The 25,820-nt window shown below is 36.9% G+C and overlaps 1 protein-coding gene across 1 annotated transcript in view; it reads right to left on the bottom strand.

Moving 5' to 3' along the window:
* Positions 1-25,820, bottom strand: part of myo10l3 (myosin X, like 3) — an 80,794-nt gene that overhangs the window by 35,814 nt on the left and 19,160 nt on the right. Inside the window, exons 2-12 of the mRNA XM_038285600.1 lie at positions 23,332-23,430; positions 11,724-11,882; positions 10,170-10,357; positions 9,701-9,835; positions 7,611-7,735; positions 7,491-7,504; positions 7,288-7,372; positions 7,024-7,130; positions 6,628-6,757; positions 4,684-4,802; positions 2,225-2,371 (exon numbers count right to left, since the gene is read on the bottom strand). Coding sequence (XP_038141528.1) covers positions 2,225-2,371; positions 4,684-4,802; positions 6,628-6,757; positions 7,024-7,130; positions 7,288-7,372; positions 7,491-7,504; positions 7,611-7,735; positions 9,701-9,835; positions 10,170-10,357; positions 11,724-11,882; positions 23,332-23,430 — 1,308 coding nt within the window. The remainder of the gene's footprint in view (positions 1-2,224; positions 2,372-4,683; positions 4,803-6,627; positions 6,758-7,023; positions 7,131-7,287; positions 7,373-7,490; positions 7,505-7,610; positions 7,736-9,700; positions 9,836-10,169; positions 10,358-11,723; positions 11,883-23,331; positions 23,431-25,820) is intronic.

The raw sequence follows: 25,820 nt of genomic DNA on the forward strand, positions 1-25,820 counted from the left end.
TATGCAGATAATTGTCTAATGTGCAAAAAGTATAAATTTGGGGACGGATAAGAAAATTAAAACATTACCTAATGCAAACTGGTTTTTCAAATCTGAAATTTAACCATGGCAGCAGTTTTCGCACCTTTTTTCAGTTCTATTTAAAAGTGAGGTACAAACTGGCAGGCAAAAAATTCTGTTGTCGTCTACAAATTATGATTTATTATAATGTTAGACAATGGAGAGAGAAGTCAGAAATAATAGTAGAAAAGTATTGATAGAGAAAAAATCTCAAGAGGGATTCTACAAAAAGCCCAGTTATGTTTCATTAAATTATTTTAGGAATACATTCTTTGCTGTATGTTGGGTCAAGCAGCTGGCAGAGGTAAATCCAGCTGTTTTGACACTAATCTGCTGCTTTGTTTTATTCAGCAGATGCCCTTCCCATGTTTTAACTTTTAACTTTTGTTATTCTCATCATTTTATATATATATATATATATATATATATATATATATATATATATATATATATATATATATATATATATATATATATATATATGCTTGTAACACTTTGAGTTAGGCTACTAGTATGATGTGCACTATAAATTATATTTTGTAGGCTTTTATCATTGGAATTAATCTTGATTATTTTATTCTAATTACTACCTCCAATTGAATGGCTTGAATCTATCTTTATTTTAGTACCTTTTTCAGTCTGCATAGTGGAGGCTGGTTTAACATCAGTAAACTGCCAGTAAAACCTAAAACAGGACTGATCCAAAATGGCTTGTGTCTCTTATCTTTTGTGATAAGAGACACAATGCTGACTCAATTCATGTGAAAAAAAAAGTGTTCCCAAGAAGATCAGGCCTGTGGCGTTTATAGATAGGCCATAAAGAAGAGTCTTGGTTAGTGGTCTTGCTCTGACCACTGTTGTTCATTTTCTCACCTTCAGTTGGTGCAAAATCCTGAAGAACATATCACTTTGGTCATAGCTTCTCTTTATTCAATCCCAGCATATCTTACAGTTCATTTTAAAATTATTTAGCTTTTTATTAAGCTCTTTAACAACCTGGCACCTCCCAACTTGTCAGACCATCCTTTTCTCTACATCCCCAGGCAGTCACTGAGCTCCGCTGGCCAGGTGCTCCTGGTAATTCCCAGATCTCAGTGGAAGCTTAAAGGAGTCAAGGCCCTCTCTCTTTGGGCCCCTAAGTTATGGAACATTGTCAATTCAACAGGTCCCTTCAGTGTCTATTTTTAAATCTAGTCTAAAAACGTACTTTTAGTCACAGGCCTTCGTACAAAATGAGATTGGATTTGACTTAATTTGAACTAGTATCGTTTCCATCTTTTTTCGTGTTGTTTTTCCTTCCTCAACTCTTCAATTAAGATCAGATTCGCAGCTTGTTGTCTGTTTTATAACCTAACCTTGCATCAAACCTCTCTCCAGTCTTCTCCCTGACCTACCTGCTGTGTTATTGTTCTGCATGTTGCTGTTTATTTAATAATGCTCTTTACTAAAACTCAGGACTTAGACTTAAACAAACGCTACTGTCATTTTGTATACAGAGAGCGTATTCCAAACAAAATTTCATTTATGCAGCTTTCAGACAGTGAATGAGCGGCAACTTAGCAGTGAATAAGAACATTTCCATTCATAAAGTGCAGGACCTCACAGTACAGCATATTTCAGAATAACATAATGAGATTACAACATACACAAGTCAGTTATAATAATTGAATGACTCTTGAAAGCCATTTTGTTATTTTTCTTCAACTTAATCATGTTTTGCTTTGAGTTGGTATATCAGTATACAGTATAGTTGCATCATAAGTTCATGCATAACAAAATATTAAAAAGTTAGAGGGTTTTAGCTATTTTAGGTACTAAAAGGAAATCTTTTATGCAGTTTTACCTTAAATATACTCTCATATCGACTTTGAATGATTTAGATATCTCTCCTGAAGGTGCTGCAGGGAACAAGGTTTGGAGTTAAAAGTGTTTCATTTTAATTATCTTGTGGTGGATTCTGAGGAAGATGCAGTTATAACAAATGTTGTGTAACCTTATTGATTGTTCTGAGTTCCAGATTATTTTGTCAGGTGTAATTCATCACTGATGCGTAGAATTAGACATAATTACATCTTCTAAACCATTTGAACCCTTTGGAGTGGCAAAGGGAGAAGAAGGGGGGAAAAAATTATTTGAATGAATTTTGATGCTGTTGCTCTTTCACCTCAAAGTTCTCAAAGCCAAAGATGTCCAAGATGCCAATGGACTTGAAGTTGTCTTTCCCTTTGATCTTCTGGTTGATCCTCATAATGATCCAGGAGAAACACTGAGAGTAAAGAGCCATGGCGACAGAATCCCGCGAGTCCACCGCCTGCAGATGATCGCGCAGAGAGATAGCAGATAAAATGAACATCACATAATGCATATGTTATGGAAAGGAGAACACTTTGTAGACAGTATCGCAAAAAAATCAGCACAGAGAAGATATTTAATTTGTTTTGTCAGATGGGGGTGAAGAAGATTTAAACAATGATTTGTTTAACTGATTCTGTGTGAGGCCTTCGTGCTGCAGTCATAAAACAAATAGTGGTTTGGAGACAAAGGTGTGTTGTGGCAGCGTCTGTCTGATGTCTTTTGTCACAACAGAAACTGTTTATCGCCTGCATGTCTTAGGAGTGACAGACTGCAGGTATGTTCTGCTATAAAAAAAAAGTGAAAAACTGCAGAGAAATGCATTAATAAGCTTCCAGTTTTTGACATCATTTATATTAATTTCGTAGGCGGTAAGAAAGAGATAAGACACAGATGGAAATCAGGAGTTTCGCTCTAATAGTTGTCACATAATCAGATTTTTCCACCTGAGCTGAAGATCTCTGCAGCTCCTCTATAATTTTAACTATAAATTTTATAGGTGGACAGCCTTGGTATGGTACATCTGGAATAATGTTTAATTTTCAAACCTAACCCTGCTTTAAGGTTTAGGGAACTTTCTCCCCAGCCTGTTTGCTGTGTTCAATGACCGCCATGATGCATTTTTTTTTCACAGGCCTTCAGAGAAAAGGCTGGTTTATTACCCAGGGGTGGAATCTGCTCTGGTTCCACATGGTGCTGTTTGATTTTTATTGAGGAAATAGGGGTAGATATTCAGTAAAGGGGCTCAAAACCAAATGCAAGATCTGCTGTTCAGATTTTTATCTGTAAAGGCCTCTAAAAGATAATTATAGGTTTCCTTACATTTCACATTTCTACCCCATGTTATTAATCTTGAGCTATAATCCCAGAAAAATGCATTCAACTTTATGGTTCAGATGTGAGAAAACTGCCATGAGGTTTTAGGAGTGTGAATACTGTAGCCACTGTAAAAGATGCAGATGAACATGTAATACATGTAGGATTTGGTGGCACTCCAACAAGCAGAAAGTTTGTTGTTTTCTCAGAGCTCATTCTGTCGTCCACCATAGCAGATTTTTTTTTTCCTAACCACATTATGAGCTGTATGAGAACTAAATAAAAACTGCAGAAAAAAAACCCACAGGAAAATAAAACAAATCCCAAATTAGATTAAACCAAAGGGTCTAAAATCTAATTATCCCAGGTTCACTGAACTGAGCTCTTTCGTCCAAAGCCCTATCGATGCACAAACACAAGGAGCTCGACCTTCCCGCTTGCACTTCCTCCACAGGTATTGTGCTGCAATAAAAAAAAAAAAAAAAAGCCGGTGGAGTGTAGCGTACTGTACATGTAAGCGACAATGGACTGTGATTTCTCAGTAATCCATCAAGCTTCTTGTTTCTTGTGGGTATAAAGACGGCGCTGGTGGCTGCAGGATCTCCGTCATAGCATTGAGAAGAATGGCTGTTTGTGCATTTTGGTGGAGACCAAAGGAGGAGGGGGGGTGATGACCTCCGGCCGTTGTGAGAAGAAGTCCTTCTTATGAGACTCCAGGACTAGAATAATGAGGTCTTTTAGGGAGAAGCACTTTCAAAGGCCAGGCACAACGGACACGTCCAGCAGTGGCAGGGCAACAGTACCAGCTCTTTGTCTGCTCATGAAAAGCTGACTTGTGACTTTCGTGTCCCTGTGATAATAGCAAAGGCCTGTGCTGCATGTTTACTGACATTTATGAGCATGAGTAGGCTGAGGACACTCTGCTCTGGCCAAAATACTAAAAAAAAAAAAAAAAAAAAAAAAACGTGGGTGGTATCATGGGCCAAAATGTTCCTTTGACATATGGTGAAAGGGATAACACTGGACGACTCGTGAATTATTTACATGAATTACAGGCGGCAGCGTGAAAATTCAAAGCTTCAGAGTGACATGAGTGAATTATGGTGCCAGCCTTTTGGTGCCTGGCTGCACTGCCTCCTGAGGAGAGGACTCTTACTTCACCCCCCACCCGGCTTCTGGGTCTATTGTGCTTTTGACTCAGATCACTATCATGATGGCTTTATTGTGCCGGGAATCTGGTAGACAAAAAGCAGGAAATGGCTGGGAGTCACGCAAGGGATCTGGAGAGGCATGTGTTGCAGAGGGCAGCAGAGTAAAAAAAATCAGTGCGTTACTGTGTGAGAGCATACAGGGAGAGCAAATACACAGATTAAATCTCCACCCATCCTACAAGAACATGGGAAAAGCCAGCATTATAGAGCAGTTCAATGGATGTAGGTTTTAATGTGCTGTTACCTGCTCCACAGTGAGAGGGGAGCAGATCTCCTCTCCTCTTAGGATCATAGAGCGCTGGGTCAACACCTCTGACAGCTGGAAGGAGTCCAGACCGAGCAGCTCGCTGACATTACTGACCACTGAAACAAACAGACAGTCATTCATTGTGCTGAATGTATAAGTAATGCAAAACACTGGTGGTTCACTTGAAATTATGTGAAACCACAAAGATAAAGGAGGATCTACTCTGCAGCCTGGGCACCACTGTACTTTACAGGTTCCTCAGAAAAAGAGGTCAGACGCAGGGAACAAAGGAGCCCTGAGCTCATGTTACAGCCTGTTCAGGCCTTTGTCTGCCTGAGAAAAGCTGATCAAACTGAAGGGAAAACTGGCTCAGCGGCCCAACATTACGACAGGGTGACTCCAGATTGAATATGATTAACAGGAATCTCTCAATGAGTTACTTGGGTCTCTATTTGTTTTTTAATGAAGCACCTGTTTAAAGTCAACTCCTCATTCCTGTAGTTAATTTTAGCTGCAGTTTCCAAGTAAACTCAGGATATATGGCCTGTTTTTAAGGAAATTACAACACATTTCTACACAGCTTGCACAACTTGACATAAAGAAGCAGTGGAATGATATAAATGGCTCATTAAATTAGGCAATACATGATACTTTGTTAGTGAAAAGACAAACAAATTTGCAATATTTGGGGTAAACTACTAACCATTCTTAAGCTAATTCTGTTGGATTAAAACAGTGACTGTTATTCATCAAATGTAAGAAAAGTTAAGTTGGAGTTTACAAGTAACAAAACTAAAAATAAACACAGAAATCCACAAATATTGTTGACCTAACTGCCAAAGATATCAAATTTGTAATCAATTTAAATAACTAATAATAATAATACCTGAACTTTATTGATCTCACATTGGAGAAATTTACCTCAGCATTTAACCTCTTAACATACACCTCATTTTGGGTAATCCTTGCCTGTTTTGCATACCCAAATGGAAAAGCAAATAACTTAGGAACTGTAAGCCTAAATTACATGTGCAATACATTATTTGAAAGCTAACACCCTCCCCTCTAGTTTCTGAATATTTAAATTGAGTGAACAGAACACAGACCAAGCTGCATCAGTTCAAACATAACTCAAATTTTATTTTTTTTATTCTTGGAAATTATAGGTATATTTTGAACTGCAGTGATAATACATTGTAAAGAAAAGGCAGGTATCATTGTATTAAATTTGTTCTACATCATGAAAACCACAAATGCAGAAAATTTCAGACCTCTAGCCAGAGCTTTGGGTTTTGAACTTTTAGTGTCAGCTTGGAGCGGCGCGCAATGGCTCCACCCGCTGGCGTCTGCGTTTCTCTCTAACACAAGCCTGTAAACCTTTAACCCATCCCCTTGGGGAGCAATGGGCTGTCACTGTGTGGTGCACGGGGAGCAGTGTGGGGTTAAGGGTCTTGCTGAGGAGTGCAGGCTTTGAGGAGCGAACCGGATACTTGCAACCTTATCAGAGCACACGTGCACATTTCCAACCAGTAGGCCAACACTCCTCAATTAAATGACTCAGATCAGCAACAGGCATAAAGGATGCTGATTGGGGCATCTATTTAAAGCTCATCTAGGGATGTTTCGTCATTTTGAAAAAGACAAAAACTAACTTGGAATGGATGACAGGAAAGCTGAAATATTAGATCAATTTTGCTGTTTACATTCAACCCTTTAAACTCTGATATTGAGCAACGTGGATTAAGATAAAAGTTAAGGTAACTGTCCACAGGGAACACATTTTAGGGTAGATTTTAGAAGGAGGGGCTAAACCAAGGCTCAGTGATAAATTTTCAATACTTTTACCAAACTTTTGGACTCATTATTATCTTCATGAGGATATTTTCAATTTAAAATGTAGTAAATGCGTTTATATGTTGATGCCTCAGTGCTTTTCTTTACCGCCGTTAGAAGTGATCTGAGCTCCGCCTGCGGTCATGAATTCAATGTTTCCCATCTGGAGAACTGCAGACAGCAACTTGAACATGTCTCTGATCTCTTCTTCATTGAATTCCATCACTTTAAGAGCCTCCTGTAAAATAATACATCATGTTACGGTTCAGATTCTTCAGACTCAGTAAATCTGTCAGGACATCTATTAAACTCGTCCTTGTCATTTCCTCAGAGGTTTTTTTTTTTTCCAGCTGTCTTTCTAAGGAGTGAATTGCTGATTTATATGTTTTCCATTAACCCATAGCTTGTAATAGCTTTTCTACTTATCATCTGCAAAGGTTTATGGCGTCCCCTCGGGGTGAAATGAAAAACTGCAGAAAAGTAAAAAATGTCTCATCTCCTCACCATAACGCTGTTAAAGAGCTGCTTGTCATCCAGACTGCTGTCTTGAATGCAGCCCGCTTGGCTCAGATAGTGATACGACTCTGGACCTTCAGACAACAGGTACATGTCTGAAACACAAGAAAGAATCACACCATGGGTGCAAGGAATAACAAACGTAAAAAAAAAGGAAGAAAAATCTGTTTTACGTTGGATAAGCAGGTATTACATTATTTAGTGAAAATTAATCACAGGATTAGAACTGTAAAAAGTGAGTTTATTTCCAACCTCTATGGTCTTTGTCTGCTCCTGCCAGCAATGCGTAGAAGATGTGGTAATTTCTCTCTCCGGGATTTTGTCGAACCAAACGGTTCTATTACAGAACACATGATTAGAACCCAGGTTCCTTTGTTTCAGTTGTTCTAATAACCATCCCTGTGTATAGAAAAAAAAAAGAAAATACAAACTACCTACAGACTGTAAAAACTCACCTTTTCAAGTAAATCTGGTGATTAAAAGTCAAGGAAATAAAAAATCTGATGAATTTATCACGATCCGGAAAACACACACATGTACATTTTCAGAATGTACTACAGGTTTATGAAGGATACAATCAATGATGCATCCTCCCTGAATGTTCCCGCTCTGGGAAAAGTGGAGCTGTATGAACTTCCCGAAGCGGCTGGAGTTGTTGTTGTAGACAGTCTTTGCGTTCCCAAACGCTTCCATGATGGGACTGGAGACAAAAAAAGAAAAAAAAGTACTAAGTGTTGCAGATCCAACAGTTGTGGTTGTTCTTTCACTATCAGGATGAAATCCTTCGCATGTGTCCTTTGACTAGATACAGTAGGCCTAACATTGGTACTCTGAGTTTTTGGTTAACCCAATGAAAACAAGATATATTTTTTGGACTTCATCAGAAGTTCAGTCCTTTTCACTACATGTTCAAATAATGTTTTTATGGAAAATTGATTTAAATGCTGTTTTTTTAACTATTAGCTGGCAAAATAAAACAGAGTTTATCCCAGATGATGCCAGGTTGGCTGTTTGAAACCTTTCTGGCTTAAATGCCATCTGCTGGTCTCTGACATCCATCATAGGAAGGCTTAGCTCACTCCTCACTTTCAGCTATACAATGTTTGACAGGCATGTAACAATTGCAATTGTTTTAAGCAATCTCACAGTGTCTTGATGGGATGAAGATCTCGTTTTAGATCCCAGGACTTTGCATTTATGAATTCTCACTGTGTCCTTGCCTGGCTTATTGTTTTGTTCGGTCATTTTAATGTTGCCAGTCCTGTTCTGGTCCAGCTTTGCTTTCTTATAGATGATTTTTTACATTTTCCTGAAACACCCACTAAAGTATTCATGCTGGATTTATATAATAGTGAGCGAGTAATGGATCCCCAAACCATGACACCTGACTCCTCCACGTTTTGCATATGTGATTCGGTTCTTTCCCTAGAAAGCTGCATGTGGTTGGTACTATCAAATGTTCTCCGTTCTGGTGTTGAAATACTCCAACTTTAGACCTTAATTTCAAAGAAACTTAATGTTTTTCATAGAGAGAGAAAGGCTTCCTTCCTGCACACCTCGGATGAAAGTAGAACTTGTGCATTCTCTTTGTGGTTGTAAAAGCATGAATGTTCACACCGACAGCAGCTACCATCTGTGGATAACATTTGAAGGGTTTAGCAGATTTTGTTTAGCATCTTATGGTGTACCCTCAGGGTGAACTTGTTTTGACGGCCAGATAAAGGGATGTGCCAGTCGTTTTCAAAATCCTCCATTCGTAGGATATTTTCTTTACAGTGGAAGGGCTCATTTAAATTTCCTTTGAGACCATCTTTAAACCCATATCACACTTATGAGCTGCCAGTTATCCTTTCTGGAGGTCTCAGACAATTGAATGTACCTTTAACAGTCAGAGACGCACTAATATCTCTATATTAAAATGCTGAGTTTGCACCCGATGGTTACAAATGAGTTAACCTTCAACATCGGCTTTTTCAATTTATAACCATATTTCTCAGGGTTAAAGTTGGTGAAAAATATCCATATTTCCATACATGTTAGAAAATCATACTGGGTGTCACATAAATTGAATATTATTATGGGGAACCATTATGGGGGCCCATCAAGATAACAAATTTTGCCGGACGATAAATTGTCCCTGAAATGATTGCGATACACAATAGTAATGACATTTGGGTTTAAATCCAAAGTATTCCTACACTGCAGCTGTCATGTTCGGCTTTAAAGGCATTTCCATCTCTGTTTTTCTAAATCTTATCTGGCTTGTTGCGCCTCAGTCATGAGGCTCTTATGCTACGTTTGCTACGCCACGAAAACAATGGAAGTAGGTCAGTGCAGACTGATGCTCCGCAATGAAACTTTTTGTCATCCAGAGATTTTAGCAGAAAGAGATGAAGACACAAGGGAAGTTGTTGAGAAGCTGTATTTTTCTCTTTTTTTTATTCAAAGGGATCCCTGAATGTCTCTATAATTTCTTGATCCAAGCCAGAGTTAGGAGACAATGACTCAAATAATTTTAAAACCAATCAATCATTTATCTTGAATAGGTTTGCTTAAAAATTAGAGTGATGACAGGAAAAAAAAAGCTCATGAAAGATTAGCATATAGTATGAACACTGAAACTGATGCAAATCCAATAAAAGAAGGTTGATAACTAAATCAGTACCTGCTCTGGACGAGTGCCTGCTCCACTCGGGTGGTCCTCTCTGACAGAGGAGTACCAGACGAGTTCTGACTCATCACTGAGAGAAACTTCAGCAGAAGCTTGGTGCTCTCTGTTTTTCCGGCACCGCTCTCCCCGCTAAATATTGAGACAAAAACACAATAAGTGTTTTATTCTCATAATCTTTCTCATCACTGCAAAAAGCTGAAATCTAAATAAGTATTTTTTTCTTAAAATACATTAATTTTATCTTAATTGAGGAGGTAAGACACTTTTCCAATGGCACAAGACAATTTACATTTAAAATAAAAACAAACAATTGCATGGTATTGTTTCAAGTGTATTTCATCTAATTATCTTATTTTAAGAGTAATTATTCTCATTTTTACTTATTTCTAGATCATTTTTGCTGTGTGACCTAATGGGAGGGGAAAAAAAGAGTTGTTAAAATCATAGGGTAGTCCTCACCAACCTGATGAGAACACACTGACTGTCATGTCTCTTCCACAGGCAGCGGTAACACTCGTTAGCCACAGCAAAGATATGAGGAGGCAGCTCCCCCATCTGGTGCTTGCTGTACAGGTCGACTGCAGTGGAGTCATACAGGCCCGCTATCTGCTTGTAAGGATTTACTGCGGCCAGAATCGAACCTATATTGGTCTTTTTGAAGGTGAAAGGAGGAAAGCAGAGAAATGAATCAGGAAAAGATGACAGAACATTCAGGAAACTCCTGATGAACTTTGTGCTTTTGTATAAACTCTTCTATAATCCACTTGCTCTTCCTTAATAACTGTTGAAAATATTATCCCTCCAACTACAGGTTGCTCTAAAGAACTTGACCGGATGATAGCTGTCCAAATGATTTCATAAAAAGTAGTAGTATATCCTAAGATTTAAGCCTGTTGTGTGGTGACTGAGAATTTGGACAGGCAGCCATCAGCTGTAGATAAACCCTTCCTCTCATCTGACACTCTAAGTCAGACTCTACAGCTACTCCATGTGGCCTACTTTAGAGGACTGCTAATATTCTGGGATTCACTCGTCCGGCTGTGGTAATGCGCTTGGAGCAAAGTGCCTCTTGAAAGTTTGTTTTTGGGTCATCAAGCCACAATGCTAGGGTACGCTCTTGGATGAGATTAGATGGTAGGATTTTCAAACGAAAATGAAAAACGTACCATGTGATTGTTTTATTAAAGTCTGCCGTGTTTCTGCACAATCTCAGAGTTTGGCTATAAAATGTATGCTGGCACTGAGAGCAGATAAGGCAAGGCCAGCTAGAAATAATCTAATTAATTACTTCATTTCAAGGCTAATATATTAAAAAGCTAAATTAATGATTAAATAAATCATTTAACTGCTCTTGTATCCATTCATCTTAAAAGAAGGAAGTGAAAACAATTTTTTTATGCATTATGGAGAGAGATCAGTATGATGGCTGATGCCCAGTCACTTTTAAACCTATTCACACCGTCTTGCATGAGACCAAACATTTCTTGTTATTGTTTGCCAGGAACTCAGGCCAATAACAGCACTACTTATCTACTATTGTTCGGTGATTCCAATATGAATGATTGAATGATTAGACGTGCAGAATGGAACCTCCAAAAAGGCAGTTTTTGATTAAACATTTTCACCAAAAATGTTTAAATCCAGTTATTTTTTGTTCTTTGTAACATTTTTTTGGAAAGTTGAGAGCAACAACTGGAACAAAAAAGTACTTCATCAATCTAAACGCTGAAGTTATAATGTTTAGAAAAGCTAAACATTACACATTTAAAAGCAGGCTGAATTTATTACAATACGTTTCAAGAGGTCATTGGAATTAATATAACTATTGTGAGCTAAAATCTAATTTAAAGAGAAAATGCTTATTTTTGCTGCTAAAGCAGGTTTCTGCACTACATTTCCTTCAGTTTCATGACTTCAAATCAGCTTACAGTGTAAGAGTGCATATCTTTCCTCCATAAATCTCCATATTTGTTGTTTCTCCGGATGTTAAAAAATGTGCTCACTGTATAAAACTCACATAGATGTTGTCCTTTTGGTAGCGCAGAAAGAGGTTGTGCATGATGGCAGCTTCATGCAGCTCTGCCAGTGTGGACATGTCTTCAACGCCATTGATGCTGCTTGGGTGCATCGGGTACACAGTCTCTCTGTTCAGCTCCTCTCTCTGTAGACACACCACCTGCATAGGCACAAGCACAAACATTTAACTTTATAAAATTCTGAGCTTGAAAGGGTTTATGGCTGAGCAGCAGTGCTATTTGTAGCACTGGTCAACTGCAACATGAAGGTCCTGGTTTGATTCCCAGCTTTGGTTCTTTAAGCATTGAGTTTGCATGTTTTTCCAGTGCATATGTTGGTTTTCTCCATTACTCCAGCTTCCTCCAACAGTCAAAACACATGTCTGTCTGAGTTGCCCTTAAGTGCGTGTGCACGGTGTGTTACCAAGTGATGGACTGACCCTGTTGAATAAGTGGCAGAAGACGGAAGGATAGACAGAGGATTTATATATCCTGCAAAGCACTTTAATATTTGTTTTAGGGCAGCAAATAACAATTATTTAGGAAATCAATTAATCTGTTGATTATTTTTTAGATTAATTGTTTAATAATCGGAAAGCCAAATGTTTGTTCAAGAAGATTTGTACGAAATTAAACGGGTTGAAATTAAAACGTCTCCACTTGAGGAGTTCTGGATGGACCACTGTAACAGGAAAAGTTTTTTAATCCTAAATGCAAAATTTTTACAGATTTTTTTTTACAATTTTGATATAATTACTGCTCTAATTGTGCCGCTCTGTCAGCTAAAGGCATGTTTTAGAGTCTCTATACTCCAGTTAACTATTAATCAATTACTGAATTAGTTGACAATGATTTCAATAATTGATTAATCCGATTGTTTCAGCCCTAAGTTGTTTGAACCAAATAAGGACAAGAACTACTGTATGTTGGGAATTCTTAAAGTTAAAACCATGTTCCTGCTCATAAAGTGAATATTTCACATTCTCTCATGTCTGAAGCTATATACAATACATTTAGAGAATATCTATCTATCTATCTATCTATCTATCTATCTATCTATCTATCTATCTATCTATCTATCTATCTATCTATCTATCTATCTATCTATCTATCTATCTATCTATCTATCTATCTATCTATCTATCTATCTATCTATCTATCTATCTATCTATCTATCTATGGCTAATTCCCTCTTCTAGATTCCTGGATTTCTGGCGCCCCCATGTGGTCTACTATTTGCTATAAAAATCAAGTAAATTATACCTGGTTTTAAAAGGTTCCAAACAAAACTTTAGAAAAAGTTGAATTTGTGTGTGATTTCTTAGAAATTTGGGAAAGGTTAATCTGTTAAAAACAAAATGTTATAATTTTTATCCATTGCAGACTTCTCAGGTGTTCTGCACTCAGGTAAAAAAACAGTTATTGCCATCACAGATAAATGAACACATTTCTCAGTTCTTGAATAATATGCACAAGTTTATGTAAATTAATCCTTGAAAGACCAAAACTATTAACACTGCAGCAATAAGATAAATAGAATGATAACCCAACCTGTCCTTCAGTTATTACAATATTGCACAAACCAGGCACAGCACAAAGAATGTTCACACTTTGGTGGTGCTCAGGGTTTAACATATCAAAGATCCAGATTGCAAACTCTGTCTTCCAAAGGTTTTTTCATAACATGCAGGTCTTTAGAGAAAAATGAAAAAAATAATCTGATAAAAAAACAAAAAAAAAACAACAACACATAAACATGCAAGAACATGCAAACTCCACATAGAAAAGGCTGCCTTGCAGCTGCAATGTAATATTAAATCCTGCATCTTCATAACCTAGAACACTATAATAGAGATTGATGCTGGTGGAAATGCTGCATGTGGTGATCGTTTTCGGACACCATCTATAGATTCTTCCTTCTGTATCGATGACAGGTCAACACACAAGCTCAAACAGGAGTGACATAGAGGCAATGAAGATAATACATGCCATGTCTGTCTCTACTTCCTTTTATAATTCACCTTTCATAGACCTTAGCTTTTCCATGGTGTCTCTGATCAACAAATCTTCCACCCTGTAAATCAGCTCTAACAATATAGTGGATAGAGCAGCAAAATAGACTTTTAATGTAAGACAGATGAAGGACTGAAAGATTTAGAAGACTGCCGCCACTGAATTTAACCAACAACCATCCACAGAGAGGATCATGGAGTTTGTGGCTAACAGAGCACTAATGTTCCAGGGACAACATAAGAGGAAAGACGGAGCATGCCTCTGCTGGCCTCTTGATGGGAAGATGGGTTCAGATCGATGCGAATAGACTTGAGGCAGAGTTGTGGTGTCCCAGAGCATTTATGCTGGCTCTACTGGCCTATCAAAGCGTATCCCAGGCGAGGGGGGAGGGCATTTCAGGGAACTGCTGAGTCAGCATGGATAAGAAAGTGAAAAGCTGATGACAGTTTAAGGTTTAAAAGGAGCTGGTTGATTTTTTGAAGTCGTGATGAATATTGTCCATTATATATTAGCCATTATTCTGTAACAAATTAATGACGTTTACAACGATTCAGGGAAACTATTGTTTCACACAAAGGTGTATCAAAACAGTTTTAACCACATGAGGGAAGAAGAACAAGCAGTGCACAGATAGTAAATTCCAGCCTTGTAAAATCAATAAGATTCACCAGACATGGAGCAGCTCACTTCTAGACAGCCAATAAATGGATAGCATTGACTGCTGTTTATTGGCATTTATATCCTCTATAAGTTAACAACAGGCTCTAGTTAAGACCTGGGAATAAAAAACATTTATCAGACTGTTACTCTTTTATAGAGAATTTAAGGTTAAGGTTTAAAAAAATTAATAAAAAAGACAACAAGACAAAACAACATGACTTGAAAACCTAAAAGTACTTCTTCACCCAAATGACATATAAATGAAAAAGTAACTCATCTGCTTAAGTCTTTGGTGCAATTCATAAAACAAAATATGCAAATCCAGTTTGAATGAAATTTTAGACCATCCAGTTCAATTTAGTTAATTTCTGCTCTGAACCCAGTATGGTGCCCATTTGGAAATTGTAACTGAATGAAGAAGAGGCAAAGATATTTTTTTACTAACTGTGTTGTATTAAGGAGATTTAAGAGATAAAAAAAAAAAATATATATATATATATTTTTTTTTTCTTTTTTTTTCTAGGATATGTTAAAGGCAATCTTTTATTTCCCCTTTGCGTAAGGTCGTCCTACGTGCTCGTACTGTTAGCCATCTTTTTGGGCTCATATATATATTCAGGCGTTTTTTGTGGTGAGCTACGGTTTCAGTCAGTCATTGAAGCTCACCTTTCTCACCGCGATTCTTTGCAAATGGCTGAGGGTAGTAAGAGAAAAGGTGTCTATGAAGTGCATGAAAAGAAAAGAAAGGCCTAAGAAGAGACAGATATATCCCAGGACGCTTTGAGTGGAAAACTCTCCTTCCAAAGCATTAAGGGATTTGCTTTCACAGCGGGCCACTGTCCCTATATGATGTCACTACCCAACAGCGGTGACAAATAACAAAGGTGGCGCAAGCTCTGCGCAGTTGAGGAGGAGTTATGTGACCAACGTGTAGTAAAAAGGAGTAATCATCTGTCTGTATAAAGTCCCCACTCTATGCAGTGATTGAGGGATTTAGGCCGGATGTTCGGAAACAGTAAGCTTGTATGAGCTGTAAAAACAACAAATTTTAGTGTGCACGAGGAGAAATGGGTTTGTGCATGCTCGTGAACATTTTTATAATTTTCCAGTTGCATGCTCTTGCACATGGAGAGGGCGGGTCTTTTTTTAAAAATCGCAAAAATCCTCCACAATGCCTTTAAGAGATGTCAGCGGTTTACTTAGGCTGATGGGGAGAGAGAGACTTTCAACAGATAACAGTAAGGTTGAACAGATATAGGACAAATGCTTGTCATTGTTTTAAAATAAGATAAAAGCCCTTCTTTACAACCCCTGGTCTCTCATATTGTGAAGGAATGCCGCCAATGCTGTTGAAAATAGGGTAAATGTTTACCTAGACCAATTATTTTAATAGATAACGTATGCAATTTGGGTACTTAAGCGGATAGATCTGCTTTTTTAATTTGTATTATTCTATAAAGATCAAAATACCAAAGGTTTTCTGCACAGAAAGCACTGTGCATAAACTTACAACTTATCCAGCTAAATTAAGTTAGCTACGGTAGATAAGTTGTAAATTGTCTTACTTTTCTGTTTTGAATAAAAAGGACGTTTTTGATGTAAGAGATTTGTGAAAAATTGTGAAACCGGAGTATTTTAAATCTAGCTACCATCTTGAGCTGATAAGTGTTTTTATCATTGAAAAAAGTTAGGAAAAGTATAAAGATCTCATTGGAAATCTGGCCTGGTGGGCGTGATCTCGTTTATTCAGCAGAAACTGGGAGATCTCCAGAAAATGCCTTATCCACATCTGGTTCAACTTCACACCCTCAAAAATGACGCAGATTCACAGAAGGACCCAAGCAAGAAGAGCTGTCAAACAAAACCATGTTTTATCTTAATCTTTTGTTTACAAGACACGGTATTTGTTTGATTGGACAAACATACATCTGAAGTGGTGCTCCTAAAGAAATAGAGTATTCTTACATGCCCTGACATGGATAAAATAACAGGTAAAGGTACTGAAATCTGTTTAGAAATGCTTATCTTCACATCTAAACTAAACCACTGCATTTGGTAGCATTTGCTGTATAACATGCAGTTTCATGCATTCGTTTTGGTCCATTTTTAAGCAGATTTAACTTATACAAAAATATCTGTCAGCAAAATGTGTTTCTTATGAAGCATATGTGTATATGTGCCTGCTTTTGATCATTTAAAGGTATTATAATTTTAAGGCAGTTTTAAATAATTAAGCCCCAAAGTCATTTGTACCCCTTAGAGATTTAAAAAGATTTTCTTTCAGCAAGAACTTTGTTTCTGACAGGAACTGAGATAGCCATATAAAATGATGGTTAGACAATAGAAAAGAAGAGCCAATTTTGTCTGAATATTGCTTGATTGCAATTGGCATGTTAAAACTTCCATACATTAGTGACTGAACCCATCTTTTTAAAAGATGAGCAGTTTTTTGCATTCCACTGCAAGTGTTTATTTTTAATGATGGGTTTTAAGTGTCTGAGGTTGGAAGGCCTCCTTGACCATAACCCTTATCTTTAGCTCTCTTCAATCCCCACTAGATTTAAATAAGGGCCCTTGCTGGGAAGCATCAAAACCTAAATATTACTTTCAGCGAGAAGAAACATTCTGGTAAAATTAAATAATTTCTATAAATCTGGCAAGAGAACGATTATCTTCAGGCTTAAACTGTGTCTCCATGACTTAACAGAATATCCTTCCATCCATTTTCCGTCACGCTTATCCCAAGAGGGGTCGCGAGGGGTGCTGGTGCCTATCTTCAGCTGTCATGGGGCGAGAATTTACCAGAGTATTTAACAGCCAAAATAAATAAAGCAATAGAAAAGTTAAGTTTGTGTGTAAATGGATTATTAAGGAAGACGATTGGGACATTGGGATAGAAACTCATGACGGGTCAAACGTCAAAAAGTCAAAAGGGGATGGTTGAATATACTTACAGTGGGACAATAAAAGATATTTCTATTCTATTCTATTATATAATACATTTTCTATAAGCACCCATTGGGGGAAATGGCACTAGATAATAGACATTAGTGCAGTTCTTGGGACTTAATTCTATACAAGCTCTGGTTGAAGGGTAAGGAATGTCTTTTAGTGAAAAACTACTGCACTTTCAATGAACAAAAGAGCGCTACCAAAGATCCTTCCTCCCAGTCGCTGTTAAACTTTATAATCTTCACTCCTCCCGGAGGGCCAAAGCAGTTTACAACTATGCTATTAGTACCAGTTTTACATCTGTCCAGTATTTTTATACATAGTAGTTTTATCTGCTCCATGCTATTATTTTCATTTATTCTATAAACAGGCTGCTAGTTTTCTTCTTGTAGTCAAATTTTTTTTTTTTTCATTTAAACTGAGTTTTCCATTACTGTTAACCACATGGAATATTTTTCTTTTCTGATTTGTGTATTTTTTTTCTCCAAACCAGGACCCTTTCTGTTCTTCAAACTGACTCTAACCTCATTTCTATCTCTGCTTAATTTTTTTTCTCCTCTCCAGAACCTTTCAGAACCTAGTCTTGACCTGCATCAATTGCCTCGTCTTTATTATAAATAAAACGTTGTGATTTTATTTGTTTTCTACTTGAACGCTCTGCATGTGGGTCAGAAGCCTCCCTAAATTTATGTCATACAAGGGTTGAGATCGGATCATTGTCATGTGTCCAGACCTCAAATTAGCTGAGAAATTTAAATGGTGATTTTCCCCATCTAATCTCACTAAGGTTGGTTTACTTTGCAAACCAGGATGAACCAAAAGATGTGAAAAGCTTAACTAAAGAGACTAAATTTGCAACTCCATGGTAATGACTACAAATGTAAACAATTATTTGTAAAAACTCTTAAAAACATGCATTTTCTCTTTGTTTAATTTGTGCTTTGTGTTGGTCAGTCATGTAAAATTCCAACGAAATACTTTAAGAACTGTGGTTAATATTTGCCAAAATATAAAGAAAAAAATTGAAGGGGTGTGAATACTATAAGACACAGTAAACAGTGAGTGAAAATGCTTCTAAACCCCAACACAAACCCCTCAAAAACTTCACTGTTCACATTTCATAGTGCTACCTTCGGGGCTTTTTATCTCTAAAAACATGAGGGACATTCATGGAAAGCTGAGCTGGAACATTCAACATCAAAAAGGGTTTCATTTTTTTCTGGGTTGCCTCAGAGAGTTCATGGTGAGTTGAACGGTTACTGTAGCTTCTCATTGCTCTTGCTTATTTCAATAAACTTCATAAAAAACAATCAAATTACTAAACAGGATCTTTTCAGGACTTCTTAAATTACAATCTTCAAGAACTTGTGACGTAATGCTCCGTTAGAACCATAATAACTAGTTCAGTTTCTAACTAGAAGGTAAAAATTACCAAAAATAAGCTCCTGTAAGAAATAAACCCAACTGCAAAACAAAGCCCTTGAAAAATCTTAACTACTCGTCCACCACAAGATGGACGTGGCTCCATGGAGGTTAGTGATCAGAGCTGATGTGGTGGCAGTCAAAGACCGCTTCAGGCAAATACGTGCGGTTTAGGATTGATTAGTGTAGTTGTTTACCGCACTATTCGATTCTTTCCGCGCAGTGATGACACTGAAAAGCTGGAAACCTATGCTGCAGAGCACATGGCAACATATATGAGAGCAAATCACACGCATGACATTGGACTCTCTAACAATAGCAATCATAATCCCAGAACGAATGTAGGCTATATTCTATATGTAATATGTGATAATTTCTTAGGATATAACCTTTGGTTGCCAGTTATATATGTTCTACTGAACAAATTGCTTCATTAAATCAGTAAAACATAAATAAAGACAAAAACAGCAGCATAACTTGAAAAAATAAGATATTTTCCCATATATTTTGTCATGTAAAATTATATAGATATGAACATTTTTTAAGCCTCAACACTATAGATAAATCATTCAAATATACTTAATCCTGTAACAAAATTAAGTATATTAACAATACCAAGTTCAAATGCCCTGAAATCTTCAAAAATGTCACATTTGAGGCTGTAGAAACAAATATTTCATAGTAGGAGCTTCAAGTGCATTTAAACTTTTTGGAGACTGTGATGTTTTTCCCCTTTTGTTCCATCTTTCCTCTAAAGCCCCACCCTGATGCTGCTGCGCTTTGTTCCCCCTGCCCCACTTAATATTCACACATACTGTAGGTGGAGTCGGGCTCTGCCGCTCAAACCTGCTTCCTATAAATTCAGCCCTTTAGGAGGGAGATATGGACGCCAAAAACACTGAGGCTGGAGGACACAAAGACAACACAGTCTTTCTTTGTTTGATTCTTTGCTTGTCTTACAGTGATCCATCTGCTCCAAAGGGGATCCTGCCCAGAGTCAGGAGAAAAATCAAAGGGAGGTAGTGGTGTATGACAAAGGAATAATGATGGTTAAAAAAGGAAGAAGAAAATGAAAACAACAAAAAAAAGCACAAGGAGGAGAAGTTGCACATAAAGTGCAATCCAGATTCTTCACTTTACCAGCAGCACATAAAGCTGCTGGTAAACGTAAGAATATTTAGTTCATTTACATTAATTCCATGTTAATTTTGCACTAAAGTAAAAAAAAAATCTAAATATCTTTAATTGCTGGTGAATTTAATTTAGTTGTATCCCAATTATGTGATGCATTTTTTAGATAGAAACTTTTAACCAATCAGACTGTATGATATGATTGAATTATCTCTGTGATGTCTTGTGAGTTGGTTCTATATATAAAACAAACTGAATTGAAATGTGTCATAAATAATAATTAAATTTGCAATTATTTTATTTATTTTTATTACTAAAAGTGTATTTTTTCTTTCTTTATAGGAAAAAGCCTATAAAAACAACAGAAAAAAAACATCGACACCAGGAGTTCTTTCCGCGTTTTCTCTTCTTTGTGGAACGCCTGTCTGAGAATAACACACACACTGTTATTCCTGCGTTGTAGGAGTCAGAGAGCCATCTGTCCACATAAGACATGTATGATGCTGTTAAATTGGTTAGTTATACTTTCTGAAGCAGAGGTTTGTTGGGTGGATAGAAAAGCTGACATCAAAGTTGGTTGGTTTCAAGATGAATCTTATCACCCCCCAGGTTCAAATTTATTAATACACCTCTGACATGCAAAAAAAAGAAGTTAATTATAAGCATCTGGACATGGGCTATCTGATATCAGGACTTCACATGGAACATGGATGCCCTAGAACTCAGCCTGGTTCAAACAGTGTTGATAAATCTCTGATAAACGTCCCAAAAGAAACAAAGGATCATATGTGGTCAGTGGAGGATCCTGAAGATGGAGACGGGCTGTTGCTCCATCTCACATTCCTCTCATTCCTGCCTCTTCAATCCTTGGACTTAAAAACAGCAGAGAAAAGCCATATGTTTGGGCTGATAACCAAAAATGCTCTGCTCAGATGTTGCAATCATACAAGGCCCTTCGAGATTGGGTCAGATCTAAAAAGTTTCCCTTAGCATACCGTCACAAACATGTCAGCATTAACCCACCAGTGACTAAGTCATAACGGAGGGTTTAGAAATTCCTTTCAGCTGAGAAAAGCTTATTTTGCTCACAGTTATTTCTACCACTGACCACACAGACATCATAAAACACCCCCAAAAGGCCATATAAACAAGTATGTATGATCGGTCTCACAGCCTTTAATGAATGGACCCTAGGCTAAAAATGTGACCCATTACCCAATCATTGTGCTACTTCTTAGCAGGACGTGACTACTGAGCTGCATGCTTCACTTACCAGCAGCATGATGAACACAGATAATTTGCAGGCAGATTAGTTATAAATCAAAGGAAAAATGCAAGGCTTTCAAGATTGATTTGTTGTCTTAAATGGTAAAAAAAAAAAAAAATTCTAATTCAGACATCCACCTGTTGAATCTGTGCATCTTACAGCAAAATATATGGCTGTCTGCAGGTAATGATAACCTGTGCTGAGCATGCAGAAGTTCAAATTAAGATTGGAACACCCTGTTTTGGGTCATTTGGAGTGAAAAAAAATCAGTTTTTATACCATAAAGTTAAATTGTTTCTTTCAAAGAGACTCTATTTGAGTAAAATGTGAAGTTTTATGAGAGTTAACTTGATCTTTCATGTAGAAGCTTTAGATATGAGAGATACAGCAGAGATGAGATGCACCAAATGTTTTTAGTCACTTTTTATTCTGACCATCAAACAAATAAGTATTAACTGAAAAACAGATGTTTTCCTTTTTCTTTAACTGAATATTTTATCTTTTTGTTGTGTTATAAAAATAGAAAACATAAGAAATGTATTCCAGTAGGACCAATTGGTAAAATTTTAAGACTGATTTTTGCTTCCCAACCTCAAAATCTGTACCATATAAGAATAGGAGCAGGTGTTTGGAAAACATGCAAGCCTTATAAAAAGTAGAGTTTATGAGGTTGAGGACATCACTATGCAAACTGGCTCTTCAAGCTATTTCCATCAAATAGTTAATCAGTCAGAGATGAAGCTAGTTCTTCGTTGGCTCCATTAGAAAAAAGGTTGTTCTTTTTTCATAACCAACCAGGCGCCAACATCCTTTCATCACATTCAAACAAAACTCTAATCCAGCCTTAGACTAAAGGGGTTATGTGTTTGATAAGCTACATACCCGGTGCTACCAAAGCCATGTTTTAGATCATGGAAGTGATGCTTTGAGCAGTTGAAAACAAACAAACCCATTTGGATTCAAGCGATCTCTGAGCTACGTGTTACACATCCAAACTAATGTTTGAGTCTACAGCCAGCACTTATACTTCCTGAGATCCGCTCATCCACGCTCTCTGCATTTAAAGTCAAATTCCTGTTACTGCTTCCAGGCCAGGTACCAAAGCTCCCCCTTTAAAGACTGATCTATTGTTATCCAGGATTAGCCCAACCTCTGGGATATCATCCACGGGCTGGATGACGGTTTGAGAGTCATCAACAACTTTGTTTGTGTCTCACTTAACAGACTGGAATGTGTTATTCAGGAAGTTCAGTGTCCAATGTTTGCCAACGTCCTGAAGACAAACATCTATACTGACTGAGCAGTACTGTCTACCAGATTGATTAAAACTCTGTAGTAATGTTAATGCATTCAACTTATTGGGATAACTCAAAAATGTGAATATGGTAGAATATGTAGCAAATATTCTGTTGATATGGGAGGACAATGGGAGGAAGTTGTTGAGGCTTAACACCTCAAAATCCATTGGCATGGCATGAAGGTTAATGTTTAACAGCATGGGAACAGTCTGGATTAGTGACGAGCTGAATATTACAAACAGGGCGGGAAATTAATATGCATGTCTTTATCAAAGGAATAATGCCTTTGCAGATACAGAAGATTACTTAAAAACATCTAATAGTGAACCTCCTGGATCATTATTAGAATTTTAGCCACATTAGATGGTCTAAAGGATAAGGCTATATGGATTTGTTAGAAATCTGAACAGAAAACGTCTTACAGATTATTATTTAACTTCCAAGTTGCTGTGTTTGACACACAGACCTCTCTAAGCCTCTGCTCCACTGACAGGATTTCCTTCAGACACAAAGACTATTGCGTTCTGCCAAACAGATAAGCTCAGCTCAATGACTTGTCAGTGGGACTTCATTCCTGTCATTCTTCCTTTATTACAAAATGTGTTGATCTAACTGCAGAGCCATCAAATGAAACACTTAAGGTAAAACAATCAGCTCGCTTACCATGCATGCACAATGGACTATTTCCCCCACCCTCACATTTCAACAAAACCAAGCGGAAATGTTTCATGCACACAATAAGCTGCCCCTAAGACTCAAATGCTTTTTGTTTTCCTTATGGTGGACTTGGAAGAGGTTCTTGCAAGTCAACTTACAAGTCCAGCAAACAACAGAATGAAGGAGAAAGGGGGAAAAAAATCCTCTTACCTTCCCATAGTCAGTGGTTAAAAGAAGGGATAAGTCATCATATGAGCTGACGGTGGAGGGAAGGAGCTGGTCTTTATGCCTCAGCCAGACACGGGCTCCCTGCAACACAAAAACAGGGCTTTTTATTCACATAATAAAAGGAAAAGTCTCCCTTATAAAATCTTTACAAAAATGTATGTCTTCTAATTGCATTTCCACTTTTAAGCAATATAAATGTAACACAGCCAGTGATGTTTCATCATCACATCCAAGGAAATAAAAATGGTTTTAAAGTTTCCAGCTTTGGTCACATCAGATATGTCACTATTATTGCCAAACTACAGTTATGATTTATCCAAAATATGATCAAAAAAGCTTTGTTATGAAGATGTTTTTCAAGGAGAAAATAAGATCTTAAAATTTTTGCCGACTAATCAATAAAAATGTTTTATCCAACCCATCTTTCTTTTTATGATATTCCAGACAATCAGGACATAATAATTTTTGTCAAAGTAATACTACCTACTGACTGATTTAATTACTGACAACAATTTACTGACAAAAAAAAATAATAAAACACATATCAGAGGTTTCAAAATATGAATTGGCTGATGCAGGTGAGTCGCATGGGTGTTTGCAAACAGAGGTGTCAAGAAACAAAGTACTAATACTTGGTTACTGTACTTAATTCGAAAATTTAATATCTATTCTTTGCTGTAGTAATTATTTTTTAGACAACTTTTCACTTCTACTCCTTACATTTTTTTTGCAATTATCTCTACTTTCTACCCCTTACATTTTAAAAATATATTAGTTAGTTTTGTTTCATTTCAGCTCATTTTCATTACTGCCTGCTGGTATTAATAATAAATAAAAACCATCAAAATAATTGGTTTCATCCAAAAATTTAATTTCTATGTGTTTAGACACGGTGCTGCAGCAACTTGTTGTTAACTAAACACCAAAGTAGTTTTTCAGGATGATGGAAAGTTACATTTAATACTATTACCATCACTTATAAAACTAGAAAACCTAATTATAAGGAAGTTATCATCCAGAATTGAAGAAAAATGTTCCTTTAATAATGGAGTGCAGTAAAGCATCTGCAAAAATTTTTACTGTTTTACTTTTACTTGAGTAAAAAGCTTAAACAAGTACTCTAACGTCTACAAAAGTGTTTAGACAGTAGGATTTCTACTTGAGTAAATAAACACTTTTGATACCTCTGATTGCGAAATAACTCAGTATCAATATTCAATAATTTCACTCTGAAACAAACCACACAGATCAAAATATTGTTCTTATTTATTTATTTGTGTTTTTACTTTTCTTTTTTGGAGATTTTTATGAGCTAAACTTTTTCTTGATTTTTATTACCTGGTTTAATATTTTTTTATTTTATTTTTAGATGCAAATCCAGCTCCATGTAGGAAAACCCATTTCTCTCTCTTGCAGACTTGTTTTTAAAGAGCTAAGAAATTTTGAGCAAAACAGGAATCTAAAGCTGATTGCTAAGATGAGCTGTCACTTCCTTACAGTGCTAGATGTGTAATTATAGAACAGGCTTTGTCTGAAAGACTGTGAAGGATTAAAGCTCTAGTCTACTCAGTTTAAGGTCCTCTAATTTTACCAAAATGAGATCTGTTGTAAATATACAAACTGCTGAGATAATCATACATTAAGTAGTTTTTAGGGAATGTTCTGAAATGTTGGAAGTGGGAATGTTAAAGCAAGTTTAGTTGCCTTATATTTCAGTTTAAAGGAGTCAGGCTGCCTCCATGAACACGCCAGTGTAAAGCACGGTGGTGGCAAATCATACTTTGCAGATATTTTTTTCTGTAACAGAGAGTGGGGTGCTGAAAGGAACATAGATGTAGCTACATACAGGATAACACTAAAATACAGGATGTCTGCAAAAGACTGGAAATGTAGGCGTTAGAAGGAATTTTTCGAAGTCCAGACCTAATTTCAATTCATATTTGGGTAAATGATTTGTCCAACGAGACAAAGCTTGGTTTATACAAAATATCCTAAAAAAAATCCCAGTAAAAATAATTAAATGTTTGGTTGTCTTATGAATCTACGTGGAAAAAAATCAGGCTACATTTTTACTTTTTCATGACACAGTAAATGTCTTCAAAAACAAGAGGACATCATTGTAAAAACATAAAGCAAAACAACATGATCAACATTTTCTTTTTAATGGTCAGCAATGTGGTGGAGAGATAGCAAAAAAAAAAATCAGCCCTGTGAGTCTAAAACTATAAATCATGTCGATAAAAGCTGAAACAAAGAATATTGCTCCAGTCAAAGATATCAAGAAGGACAGCTTCCTTGGACGGAAACACACAAATAAAAGAAAGGGATAAGTTACATCCTCATGCAGTGTGGGGTAAGTCTGACATGTAGGATTTTAGCTGGACACCCAAGTTGGGCCATCTCAAAAAAACGTCTCTATCCAGACATCAATCATCAGAAGTGCTGCCGATGAGGCGGTCGGTGGAGCGTGG

This window comes from Cyprinodon tularosa, unplaced genomic scaffold, assembly GCF_016077235.1.
Source record: "Cyprinodon tularosa strain WSP-4 unplaced genomic scaffold, ASM1607723v1 ctg212, whole genome shotgun sequence".
In the NCBI taxonomy this organism is placed as follows: domain Eukaryota; kingdom Metazoa; phylum Chordata; class Actinopteri; order Cyprinodontiformes; family Cyprinodontidae; genus Cyprinodon; species Cyprinodon tularosa.